At 48.2% G+C, this 12,292-nt stretch overlaps 2 protein-coding genes across 3 annotated transcripts; one reads left to right on the top strand and one right to left on the bottom strand.

The window, feature by feature from the left end:
• The first annotated feature begins 147 nt into the window (after positions 1–147).
• ptgr2 (prostaglandin reductase 2) lies at positions 148–3,580 on the top strand. Of its 2 annotated transcripts, none has more exons than XM_047018108.1 (8): positions 148–307; positions 454–572; positions 859–1,050; positions 1,372–1,542; positions 1,646–1,855; positions 1,983–2,203; positions 2,791–2,830; positions 2,935–3,580. In XM_047018108.1, exons 1-7 carry the CDS (start codon positions 268–270, stop codon positions 2,807–2,809), a joined length of 972 nt encoding a protein of 323 aa, XP_046874064.1. In that variant the 5' UTR covers positions 148–267; the 3' UTR covers positions 2,810–2,830; positions 2,935–3,580. The 2 variants fall into 2 exon arrangements, with proteins under 2 accessions (XP_046874064.1, XP_046874061.1); XM_047018105.1 differs by having other exon boundaries at positions 150–307; positions 1,983–2,192.
• Positions 3,581–4,653: 1,073 nt separating this feature from the next.
• On the bottom strand, positions 4,654–11,905 carry tmem62 (transmembrane protein 62). Its single transcript, XM_047018058.1, has 14 exons — positions 11,527–11,905; positions 11,048–11,159; positions 10,640–10,777; positions 10,125–10,170; positions 9,354–9,495; positions 9,034–9,158; positions 8,805–8,927; positions 8,293–8,448; positions 7,832–7,991; positions 7,508–7,621; positions 7,303–7,387; positions 7,041–7,142; positions 6,670–6,788; positions 4,654–6,050 (listed from the first exon to the last, which is right to left on the bottom strand). Exons 1-14 carry the CDS (start codon positions 11,728–11,730, stop codon positions 5,730–5,732), a joined length of 1,947 nt encoding a protein of 648 aa, XP_046874014.1. The 5' UTR covers positions 11,731–11,905; the 3' UTR covers positions 4,654–5,729.
• Between the last annotated feature and the right edge of the window lie 387 nt (positions 11,906–12,292).

Below are 12,292 nucleotides of genomic sequence, written 5' to 3'. Positions count from 1 at the left end.
GTTCACGTCAGACAGATGATAGGGCGAGAAGGGCCGCGTTCCATTTCTGTTTTGGCAAAGACTGGAGTAATGGCATGAGTGGGCTAAAGGGTGTAGCATTGTGTACTATCGCTAGATGGCGAGCCAGAGAAGTATACTCCAAGACAATGCACAACCAAATCCAGTGAGCAGCATACAGGATAGCATTTTGTCAGGTCGCTATCTATCTATGCCATGATCTATTAGGACCTACCAGTCAACTCTTGTAAGCCATTTGACCATTATAGAATGTTGAACGTTCAGAGAATACTGCTGGACTCTCGACCTGGTATGTTGATAGTTTGCAGATAACTTTGTTTCTGAATTGCTGGCTAATTTGGGTAATTTCGAGCTAGCGGGATGTTTTAGCAGATGTGCACAGTGCATTAAATGCATGTCAATGACTCACTCGTATATGTGTTTCACGTGATGCAGGGTCAAATGGTGTCCCGGTTCCTGAGAATTTTCGCATGGAAAATCAGAGCATACCCCTAGACTTGAAGGAGGGAGAGGTCCTGATTCGGACGCTGTTTCTCTCTGTCGACCCCTACATGGTGATTGAAAACTGTCAAGAAACTTTCCTAGACCGAAAATATTTACAGCAGCTAACTCAATTAAGGAAATATTACCAAGTAGCCCTAGAAACAATCTCATAGGACACCTATTTGTTGACCGGGATGTAGCTAGGATCAGCATTTAGAAATCTCAGTTTAGAGCCAGGGCGAATGACCTCAGCCCGTGTAATTTCGCACTTGCAGCATGTGATCTGAACACATCTTGTTTTGTGCGTTTTGTTTATGATTATAATCCCTAATATGACACTGTTTGTCTCCAAAATAGCGATGCCGCATGAACGAAGATACGGGGGCGAAGTACTTGACGCCGTGGGAGCTATCCGAGTGCGTGGACGGCGGAGGTGTGGCGATAGTGGAGTCCAGTCGCTACCCTGGCCTCTCTCCGGGCGACATGGTCACCTCGTTCAACTGTCGTTGGCAGACTCAAGATATTGTCAACGGAGGCCTCCTACAGAAGGTACCATTTTCTCATAACCCCAGTCCCATACGGCCCTGTGCAGCCCTGTTCCCTTATAAATCATAGCGCTGGTTAGTTCATCAAAACTCATGTTGCAGAAAAAAACGATGGGCAGGTAGATGGTTTAAGTCCAGGCCCTGCTTTAACCCATGTCCCTTACACTGTCAGAATATAATTAATACAGTTTATGACCTCACAGTTAATAGGCTAGAATATGACAAATAAAGGTGCGAGAAAAAAAGCTGTCTGAAGATTGTTAATTAAGTTGTATTCACATAGAAAATGGCCTACTTAGCTCTACTTAGTAATTCTGTGTTGCAGGTAGACCCACAGTTGGTGGATGGGCATTCATCCTACTTCCTGGGTACAGTGGGCATGCCCGGCCTCACTGCCTTACTGGGTATCAGAGAAAAGGGTCATGTGATCAAGGGCGCCAATCAGACCATGGTGGTCAGTGGAGCTGCAGGGGCTTGTGGGTCAATATCAGGCCAGGTAAGAGATGGTGGAGGTAAGACAGCACACGTGTGTATCCGTGCCAATGTTGCATTGGGTCAGTCGATGACGAGGGGCTATCGTCGCCATGTCCTCTCCCCAGATTGGCCGCCTGGACGGGTGCATGCGGGTGGTGGGGATCTGTGGGTCTGATGAGAAGTGCCGAGCCCTGGTGGAGGAGCTGGGCTTCTCCTCAGCTCTGAACTACCGCTGGGGAGACATCCCCTCCAGACTGAGGGAGTGCTGTCCCGACGGTGTGGACGTTTATTTCGACAACGTGGGCGGCCCCATCAGCGACGCCGTCATAGCACAGGTGAGAGTTCTCCGGGGGCCTCGCTAAAGCCCACGAGACAAAGCCATGGAACGAGTACGGACTCTTTAAACCTGCCAAAAGACCAAATGTGATGACACGTATGAAAGCGCTCTGGTGTACCCCTCAGATGAACGAGGGAGGCCATGTGATCCTGTGTGGGCAGATCTCCCAGTACAACAAGGACGTGCCCTACCCTCCACCCCTGAGCGAGGCGACCCAGGAGGCCCTGCGCTCCAAGAACATCACGAGAGAGCGCTTTATGGTGCTCAACTACATGGAGAAGCATGCTGCTGGTATCCTGCAGCTCAGCGACTGGGTCCGGACCGGACGAGTCAAGGTACGGCGAGGGTTAGTAAACCCGGCGTGGATAGTTGAGGGGCAGTTCTATGGGCACATGTGAAGCCCTCTGTGACATGCTTGCGTGTAAAAAGGGCTATACAAATACATTTGATTTGATAAGAGAAAGGGAGTGTGTGTTACGTTTTGGCTGTGTTTGATAACGGCTGGTTGAAACTGTTGTGTATTTTGACGGATGTCTTCAGGGGGTGGGCGTGCTCCAAATGTTTGGAGTTCATACTGATAGGCTGCTGTGCAGGAGTTGGGAAACATCTGTGTTTTGATTGGCCGCGTGCATCCGCACGGACTCAAAAGTTGAGCTTTTGTCAACTTTTATGTGTGTATTACAGTGCGGTAAACGCCCCACATGGCCATTTTGAAAATGTATGGAATCAAACGCAGATAGGGAAGCGTTGAAAAGTTACACGACTGTTTACCCTTAAGGTTCTATGACATTTCAATTCTGTAGTGAAATACATTTAATTGGAGTTACTAAATACTGGACATACATATGGTTTGTTTCTTGCCCAGAATCCAAACATGATCAGTACTCATGCCAAATCACATGTCGAGTAAATCACGTGGTCTCTATCTGTCAGGTGTTGGAAACGGTGGTGAACGGCATCGAAAACATGGGCGGTAAGTGTCATTAGTTGCACCAATAACTGAAGTGAAATCCACAGTTGCAGTGAATGTACCAGAATCACCCAGTCAGAATCCCACTGCTTTTGTTCTCCTACCAGTGGCGTTTTGCTCTATGATGACCGGGGGAAACATCGGCAAACAAATCGTCAAAGTGTCTGCCTGAGGAGGACAAGCCCCAGAAACAGAACCAACGGCTTCGGGTTGGTTCCATCCTGAGGCCTTAGGAAACACGCCTGCTCACTAGACGATGACACCGTATACATCCCACTGCTATCAGGACACATCTCTCTAGGATACCCGTCATACAATGACAATAACCTACACCCTTTTTCCCCTGCGAACAGAACCTGAATAGAGCCGCAGGTGCTGGGAGGGGGGCCAACCTCACCACGTAACCTTAGCCATCATTGTGTCTTTGTATTTCCATGAATTCAAATGTATTTGACTGCAATGTGGAAGTCACTTTGTTCTTATCATTGTCCTAACCAACAGACTGAACAGTACAACAGTAATATCAACCTTAGCAGTGAAAGGTAACATGGACTATAGTGACACAATAAAAACACAACAAAATGTCACTTTAATCAACAATTTATTTCACAGCACTATAAACCATTATTAAAATCCCCAAAGTGGTTTGTTTGATTGAGTTGTCATCGGAAACAGTTAATGACAATGACCATGATTTTGTTACAACATCACCCAGGTGATCATTCAGCGTTCCTATTAAAGCTGGAAACCTGGCTTTAGATTCTGTTTGTGACCTCGACATTGAAGTCATGTGGATAACACACTCGAACTATCAGAACAAAGAGCATTGTTGACACATTATTACGCAATCGGCACCATAGTTACCCATGGGTAAAATGTTAACCAAAAGATATGTCAAATGTCATATCTGCCCCCTAGTGGACATCACACTGCTTGTGAGAGGTTTTGAGCGTCACCAAATAGGATGTTTTTAACTTGACCCTCGCTCCAGTGAGGAGCAAAGCTGCTGTGGAAGAATGAAATCTATGCTGCTATTTCATATGTTCTATGTCTCTGTTGAATAAAAGACAGTCAATACCTCAGATATATACAAAATGTGCAATGACAATGCCAAACATATATTCCAAATGTAACCAAGGCTTCAATTGAGAGTAGTTCATGACGAACTTGTGCACCAGTCTGTGAAAACGGAACCCTCTAGGGAATGTCACTTTTGGTGTGAGGAGAAATTCAGAAGTTCAGCACGCTGACAGGGGAGGAGAGATGGTAGCGCCAAGGGACTGGAGCGGGCACACTGGGCCTCACAACTCTCAAGAGTCAACACCACGAGATAAGAAGAGTCATTAGTGGAGAAGGTATCCTTTTGCATCTGGACATCATCAGACCTTTGGGTCTGGTCTGCCCGCTCCCTCCCTGCCCACCTTGACTGACCACAAACTCTTTTTGAGACCTAATAGGTCGAGGACATCCCCTCCCCGTTGTCTTCTGACCAATCACCTGACAGCTACTCCCCCTCAGGAGGGGTACAAGGCCTGTGGGCCGTGCCCAGGCAGAGAGGATGTGGACGGGGCAGAACTCTCTGATTTCTGTCGAGACCATTCTCACGAGGGCTTTTGTTTTCTCTACTCTACTGGTAACATCGACTGGTATCACTGATCTACACTAAACACATCCTGGTGTGCTGTATTGTTTGATTGCATCGTTTATTATCAATAAAGCTACAAAGAATTTCACCTGGTATTCTTCTTCTCCCGGATTAGAACATACACAACACTGCCAAATTAACTTAGAAATAAGGAATGCCCCACACCAGTGCAAAATGTCACAAAAGGAAATCACACAGTATAATGCTGTAACATTTCCAGCATTATATTTTTATATATATATATATATTATATATATTATATATATACAATAATCTATTCATAATTAATATATCTATTGATAGATTTTACAACAAATGTACATTCCTTAATGAGTTCATGATCCCCAGATAATGCCCTTATTTTAGTGTGAATGTATGGTGTAACTACCATTGAGTATAGTACTGATTAAAAACAACAACATTGTAAGATTCTCAGTTCCCGATGAGGATGTTTCTAAAACCTTGTTCTCGCCCTCAAGTTCCTGAGAAACAGCAGCTGGCTGCTGGGACTGATTTGGAGAATCAGGGGGACAGAGGGGCCCTGAAGTCCTCTCTCTACACAAACACAATAAACTTGCTATAATTCATACATGTGTTTGTGTACCACCTAAAGCAACATAATGAACTAGAGTCGTGTAATACACCCCTTCGCTCTCCATCACATTTAGACGAATGCTTGGACCCACGTTCAAACATTCGCTCCTCTGTAAAAGGTGAAGACTTGAGCCAGTGGTAAAATAGGCCCATGACATCTGATCCTTGTTCAAGAGTCCCTAAGAGGGCGATTGGGCATTTGGAGCTACTCTGAGTCGTCACTAATGGACTACTTTGGTAGTCGAGCATTTTGTAAATCATGAATTGAGTTACTCGGATGAAAGAAGTGAAGTCAAATTAACTTTTTCTTCTTTTAAACTCCATGGCAGCTGTGGTGCTGTAGTCTACTGTAGTCTACTGTACACTGATATACTGGTACACTACTGTAGTCTACTGTACACTAATATACTGGTATACTACTGTAGTCTACTGTACACTGATATACTGAACTGCATGACGGTTCAGACTCAACACCAGGTCTGTCAGCTGTGCTCTGGGGGTGCTCGGTGCCTCACGAAAACATACATATTCAACAACACCAGAAGCTGTGAGAGCACAGCAAGTGAGAAAGTGGAATAGGAAGGAAGAAAACAGCCCCCCCCCCCCGACAAAGACACGGCGCAGCTCCAAAACCACGGGCCAGGGGGAGGGGGGCGCGAGCGGTCAAGAGGGCGAGGCGGCCTTGCCGCCGTTGCCGAGGCGCGGCACGGGGCCCCTCCAAGCGCGGTGCACCAGCGCCAGGCTGAGGCCCAGCGCCCACGTGCGCACGGGGGACAACAGGAAGGCCATGGGCCCGTAGGTCTCCAGCAGGAAGAGGCAGGAGTGGGCCTGCCAGGCCAGCAGCAGCAGCATGGCGCCGTGCACCGCCAGGGTCCACGGGCGACAGCCCGGCCGGCACAGCTGAGAGCGCAGCGAGCCGCCACGGCAACGCAGCTCTAGGCTCCAGCACAGGTAGCAGGCGAGAGGCGTGTTGAAGAAGACCAGCTGTCGGAGACACACACACACACACGTTCGTCTGTCTCCATGGTAATCACAGAGTACTCAGTGTGAGGGAAGGACAACACACACGTCAGAGGGTGTCTCCATGGCAAACATGGATGGTGTGTAGGGGTGAGAAATAGTAAAACAACAAAAAGTGTAGGACTGGGATGCACAGTGGGATGTACAGTGAGTACATCCGGTTTAGTCAAGTCTTTACTAAAAGGTTTAACACATGAATAGATCGTCGTTCTCTGTTCAAACGCAGGGTCAGTAATGTTTTTGAGACACACATTTTGTAATTTGCTGTCAAACTGCACATACTGATAGCAACCAAAAAATCGGAACGTTTTAAAGCAAAATAAAATCAATCCGATATCTTTGGGCATTGCAGAACTGTAATAAACACGACCAGTCATAAAGTTTAATGATTGGACGGCATTCGGACCAAATGCAATGATTGGACGGGCTACTTGTCTGTCTGTCTAACTACCTCCTGGCATTAGTCAGGCAGCGTGTTCATATGTTTTGGGGGAGTGACTTTGAAGGGAGGGGGTGGGCTATTTCGTTTGGAATGATTTCGAACTCAAGACAACATTTACCCAGCCTGCCTTTAATTTCTTACCTGCGAGACTCCAACCAAATAGGTGAGACTGCCTTCTAGGAAGTGGCCATTGATGAAAACACCAAAGGAAAAACACACACCCCTGTGGCCGTCTATCAGCTCCCCTACGAACCAAGGCCCTGTGGAGAGAGAGACAGAGAAATCACGAGAGAAACGGCAATCCAGATAGACACAGACAGAAGGAGAGAGCGAGAGGAGAGAGAGAGGCAACGAGAGGAGAGAAGAAGACACAGACCGAGAAAGGAGACAAGAAAGAGAAGGACGACAAGAGTGAGACAAAGAAAGAAAGAACGAGAGGAGTAAAGGTGAATGGATCCACGAGCGCGCACAGACCCGGGAGGAGGCGTCCCCCGGGGGGCCCCTCTACTCACCGAGGGCCGTGCACAGGTTGAACAGCAGCAGGGAGTAGTAGAACGCGTCCGTCTTACTGAGCAGATGCAGAGACAGGCACACCTGGGAGGACGGGCCCGACACTGAGGAGGCAGAGGGCGGGGTGAGGGGCAGTGTGGGACACCTCGGGAGCACTGAGGCTCTTCAGGACCACTGAGGTTGTCCAGGTCCGAACAGCTACTGGTGCTCCACCAGGGCTGATGTGGGGGGGGGGGGGGGGGGAGTGTAGGAGAGTCCTCTCACCTCTGGCGGGGGGAGCGCGCAGGAACCGGAACAACACCAGAACTCCCACGTTCAGCAACGTCACGGTCACAAACGCTGCCCGGGCCTGCGGGCGCAACACACACAGGGTCAGGTGACCTGGGTCAGGTGACCTGGGTCAGGCGAGCCGTTCAGAGCAGGTGGTTTCCAGGATGAGGGACTGTGAGGTTGCGGGCGGGGGCCTCACCAAGATGTAGTGGTCGGAGAGGAGGATGAAGGACTGGAAGAAGCCAAAGCTGGGGGAGATGTCTCCTTCCAGAGAGAAGTGCTGCTCTCGCACCGTCGAGCGCCCAGCCGAGTCCTGACTCACACACACACACACACACAGTTAACACGGTCAATAGACCTTTCTATTGACCGTGTTACCAACTCATGGCATGAATATTCTCGAGCACCTGGCTCACAATCAACATGAACTCTGAATGTACTGTGACGATGAACAGCGATAAAAAAATCAATTCCAAAGTCCAGGACTGTGAATAATAGCTCAATAATAAATTCTAAAACTCACCTCCACTTTGACACTGATGGTGTGTGGCCCCGTAAGGTAGAGGGAGGGCTCCCACAGCAGCACGTACAGGGGCCCCCCCGCCCGGCGCGCCGCCCCCAGCCCCACCCCGTCCACGCTGACGTACACGGCCGTGATGGGGGCCTCCGAGAAGGCCAGGACCCTGGGGGAAGGGGGGGTCAGGAGGACCAGGGTCAAAACAGGCATGACCCCCACAAACCGGAGAAGCGAGGTGGCATTATCAGAACCTATCATGGTACAGAGACAGGTTCACGTCCACCTAGCTGACAGGTATGTCCGGTGATCTCATACAGTATGACGACGACATACGCCGTCGAGTGTATAACATGCATTTGAACACGCTACACTAGGAGATGGCTGGGTGAGAATAGGGAGGGGTATCTCGGTCATGCACGACATGTGAGGGGGCAGAAGGGCGGGGGGTCAGGGGTCAGGAGGGGCACCTGATGTGGGTGGAGCGCCTCACCCTCCCCAGGGGCTCGGCTCCGGGGTGGAGGTACTGCGCCTCCTTGGGGTTGGTGATGAGCACTGCGGGCCATTGTTGGAAGGTGAGGTCTGAGAAGCTGAGCAGGTCGTGGTCAAAGGCCAGAACTCTGTATCTGAGAGGGGACACGAGGCAACTGTCAGCATGTGTGCGTGTCCACTATATGTGTGTGTGATATAATACTTCCTCTAGTACCTATAGTTATTAATCTACTGTGTGTCTGCCTGTCTGCCTGTCTGTCTGTCTGCCAGCCTGCTTACCTGCCTGTGTGTGTGTGACTCCGGTGCTACATACATTTGTCAGTTTGTCTGTTATATGTGTATGTACTGCATCTGTGTATGTGTGTGTATGTGTGTACTGTATGAGTGTGTGTGTGTACTGCATGTGTGTGTGTGTGTACTGCATGTGTGTGTGTGTGTGTGTGTGTGTGTGTGTGTGTGTGTGTGTGTGTGTGGGTGTTCCCAGGGTTACCTGCGATTTCCCATCCAGTCCCCCAGCTCCAGCTCCAGGGTACCCTGGGGGTGTCGGCTGTGCAGGACGGGCATCAGACCCCCCAAGGTGTGCAGGTGGCCACAGAGGTACGCCACAGCTGAGCTGCACACACACACACACACACACATTCCTTCATTTAGAACCACACACACACACACACTCACATTGCTCCATCTAGAACCACACACAAACAATCCTGTAGGCTCACCTCATCACCCCTCTCAGGCCGGGAGAGGGGGAGATGACGGTGGAGGTGGGGTAGTGGCCGAACCAGATCGACTGGTTGCTACTGCGGCTCTCCAATCGGAAGTCTGCCAAAATATCCATCTGATCCTGGAGAGATGTGCACACCAAAATCTGGTTATTCTGTTACCAAGTACAGTCAAAGCTGTTTATTCTCTAACTTTGGTACGGTATAATCAGGTTATTATGTTACCTAGGTAGGGTAAAATCTGTTAATACTCTGCAATATCACAGTGGAATCTGTTTGGTAAAGAATGGATGGATGTAGATATACTGTTGATATACCTGGTTGAGAATGCCAAAGAAGTTGAATGGTCGTTTTGGTCCGGGAGTGAGAGTTGCATCTGCACAGATGAAGGAGTAGTTCCCAAATTGAGTCTGGTGGACATGGTGGAAAGATCCCACCTTCTGATTGGCTGAGTATTTCCTGTGAGGGAAACCAATGGTATTGGAGGACAGCCACGTCGTTATAATGCAGTAACGGCATCTGGAGGAGACGCGAGGGGAACGAGAGGTCCTGCTCCTATCTGAAGGCTGACTTATACTGACGGCAAGTACACAAGTACGAAGACATTTACATCATGGTATGGACAAGCTGCAGAACCACCGTGTAGGGGAGTAGAGTCTGCAACTCCGTTCAAACATAGTTTTTATACCCGAGGGGCATTTCCTGGAAGTAGCAAGGTAAAGCAGCCCATAGAAGACAAGACATTATGAATGACTGTCTGTATGAGGGGCCTCGTGGAGGGCGGGCTCAGGCGGCCAGACAGGGATTTTATTGTTGGCCTTCACATTACCTAGATCGCTATGGATACAGGTCAATAAATAACATTACTGCATATGTTGCCTGCAGCTACTGTACATGGCTGGGGTAGGGGTGGATATCTAGCTAGGTTCAAATCGCCTGTATGCTGTTTTGGATAAAGGGGTCTGATACCTATATGATTATTACATTATTATTATTATTATTATGCTTGTTAAAGAGAATGATGGCTCTGAGACCAACAGTACTGGAGTGTTTACTCCCGTTAGATCACAGTAAGAGTGAACACTGACCTGTAGTAGTTATTCACACTGTCCAGGGAGATTATGTTGAAGGCATCTGTCCAGGAAGATAACAGTCATGTCATTCGCAAAGTTGGATGCCACAGCTGTGGCTACAAAACATAGTAACTAAGAACAACAAAGTGAAGTGGAACACGTTGAAGTCCCTTCACAGAATGTCAGGGTTGCATTCGAACATGCCTTCCCAGCATGTTCAAATACAGCCTGATATCAGTGCCAGAAAACACAGCCAACCAATCAATACTGAAGAACTGTATGTCCGGCAGACAGCTGCAGGTCCGATATAATGGATTTTGGGGAGAGATCATGAGACGATATCTCGTTTCGCCCCTAACAGCCTGTAATTTAACGCCCTGGGAGGAGTGTGCAGATAAGTAGCTACTCAGATTTTGCAGCGCATCATCGATCCTCCCCGGATCGCTCTCTACAACGAACGCTCCTTAAACGGCCCGGCCGTGTAAACTGGGAGCACGCGCCCGCTCTAGGAAGGGAACGCTTCCAGTCACCGTGGTTTCCCCGGATGTCGATCCACTTGGTGCGCTCCAGCACGCGGGAGCGTTTCAAGACGTTGTGGTAGGCCTGCCACTCCACCTCGTGCTGCAGGGAGCCCACCTTGCTCTTTGTCTTAGCATCGGTCAAGTCGCCTGTTGGGCAGAGCCACACACACACACAGGTGCGCACACACACCCACACATTCACATACAGGTGCGCAAACACACACACAGACACACATATATTATTAATAATAGTTAATTTGACATACAATCCCTTTCTAATACCATTACCATGTTGTAGGTGTGTGTACAGTTTTTTTGTCATGAGCCCCGAGAATACATGACTGATCTTCACTGACAAGGTTAGTAAGACGGAGACGGAGAGTGTGTGTGTGTGTGTAGGGGGGATGTCAAGACTACCTGTTACGAGAACAAGAGCAGGTTTAATCACTTCAATGGTGTCAGTGCAGAACTTCTCAAAATCTGAAATCCGTTCGGGATCGTGAAAGCGGCTGATATGAATGTCAGACACCTGGAAAAAAACAATGAGTGCGTAAGAGTGAATGTGAACATACCCATGAAAACCAAAAGCCAGTGTTGTTCACCAATTCACCTGTACGACCCCATTTAGAACACCTTGTTCTATCACAACAGGGCTCAAAGTCTTGCGACCTGGTTATGACTGGCTGACTAATCGTGACACCTTTGTCCACATGATGACACTGACAGCTCGCAAACTGGTCGGTGACCCCATTCATTCAGCACTTCACAAAAGGCTGACAAGCCTACAACTCAGTTACCTGGTAGGATATTCTTTTCCAAGTGCTTCCATGTTTTAATAAAATAGTTTTACTTACGAAAACGCAAAAATATCGAACCAATATGATAGATCACCTTACCTGCACAAACCAAAATATGTTCTCGAATTCACCGCCGGGATATGGGGGAACACTATTCCGAGATTCCTCATGATCATCATGGTCACTGGAGTGCTTGACACTTCGTTTGGGGTGCCAGGCGGTGTCGTAGCTCTCCAGCACCCAAGAAGTCAAGCAAGCTAATATCAGTCCAACAAGAACCAGCGCACCGAACAACCTCAGCATCTTGTGGGAGAGAATGGTGTAAATGCTAACTAGCTTAGCAGTACTAACTAGCTAAACACTGCTTCTAAACATTATTCTGGGGCACAGATACATTGAGAAACGTGGATTGATAAACAGATGCATCAAGATGCGGAAGCTATAGGCATACCGAACTGACCGGGTTGGAAATGGAAACGTCATCGCGTTGAACGGAACGCCCACTCACTCACATCCGACTAGGTCCTTCCAAATGCCCATGCGCAGTGTCATGCATGGCCCAATTCAAATCAAATATCTCCAACCTCTTCTTACCGTCTACATATAATTGAATTTATTGGCTTGTATAACGCAAAGCTAAGAAGGAAGGTTTTTCTGAAGTTTTAAGTGCATATTCTCGCAACAAAAACACAGAAACGGAAACGTTTTCGCATATGTTAGACATGTATTATTATTATGACAGGTAAATAAACTCGTTGACATCTATTTGACAAGGGAATATTATGTGCGGTTAATTATTAGGAATTTATTATATTCTATGAATTATCAATAACTTGACTACTCATGCACGTCCGTACACATGCAT

The sequence above is a fragment of the Hypomesus transpacificus genome, chromosome 3 (assembly GCF_021917145.1).
Source record: "Hypomesus transpacificus isolate Combined female chromosome 3, fHypTra1, whole genome shotgun sequence".
Classification (NCBI taxonomy): domain Eukaryota; kingdom Metazoa; phylum Chordata; class Actinopteri; order Osmeriformes; family Osmeridae; genus Hypomesus; species Hypomesus transpacificus.
Note: the sequence above shows the minus strand (reverse complement) of the source record. Positions and strands in the feature narration are given on the sequence as shown.

Bases quoted from the DNA above. Each gene is read 5' to 3' on its own strand.
- ptgr2 (XM_047018105.1), top strand. From the start codon at position 268: ATGTTGAACGTTCAGAGAATACTGCTGGACTCTCGACCTG. The intron at 308-453 runs GTATGTTGATAG...CACGTGATGCAG, and splicing joins ACTGCTGGACTCTCGACCTG to GGTCAAATGGTGTCCCGGTT. The intron at 1,051-1,371 runs GTACCATTTTCT...TCTGTGTTGCAG, and splicing joins ACGGAGGCCTCCTACAGAAG to GTAGACCCACAGTTGGTGGA.
- tmem62 (XM_047018058.1), bottom strand. From the start codon at position 11,730: ATGCTGAGGTTGTTCGGTGCGCTGGTTCTTGTTGGACTGATATTAGCT. The intron at 9,496-10,124 runs GTCAGTGTTCAC...TTTCCCTCACAG, and splicing joins AGTGTGAATAACTACTACAG to GAAATACTCAGCCAATCAGA. The intron at 7,143-7,302 runs GTGAGAGGACTC...CTGCCTCCTCAG, and splicing joins GCGCGCTCCCCCCGCCAGAG to TGTCGGGCCCGTCCTCCCAG.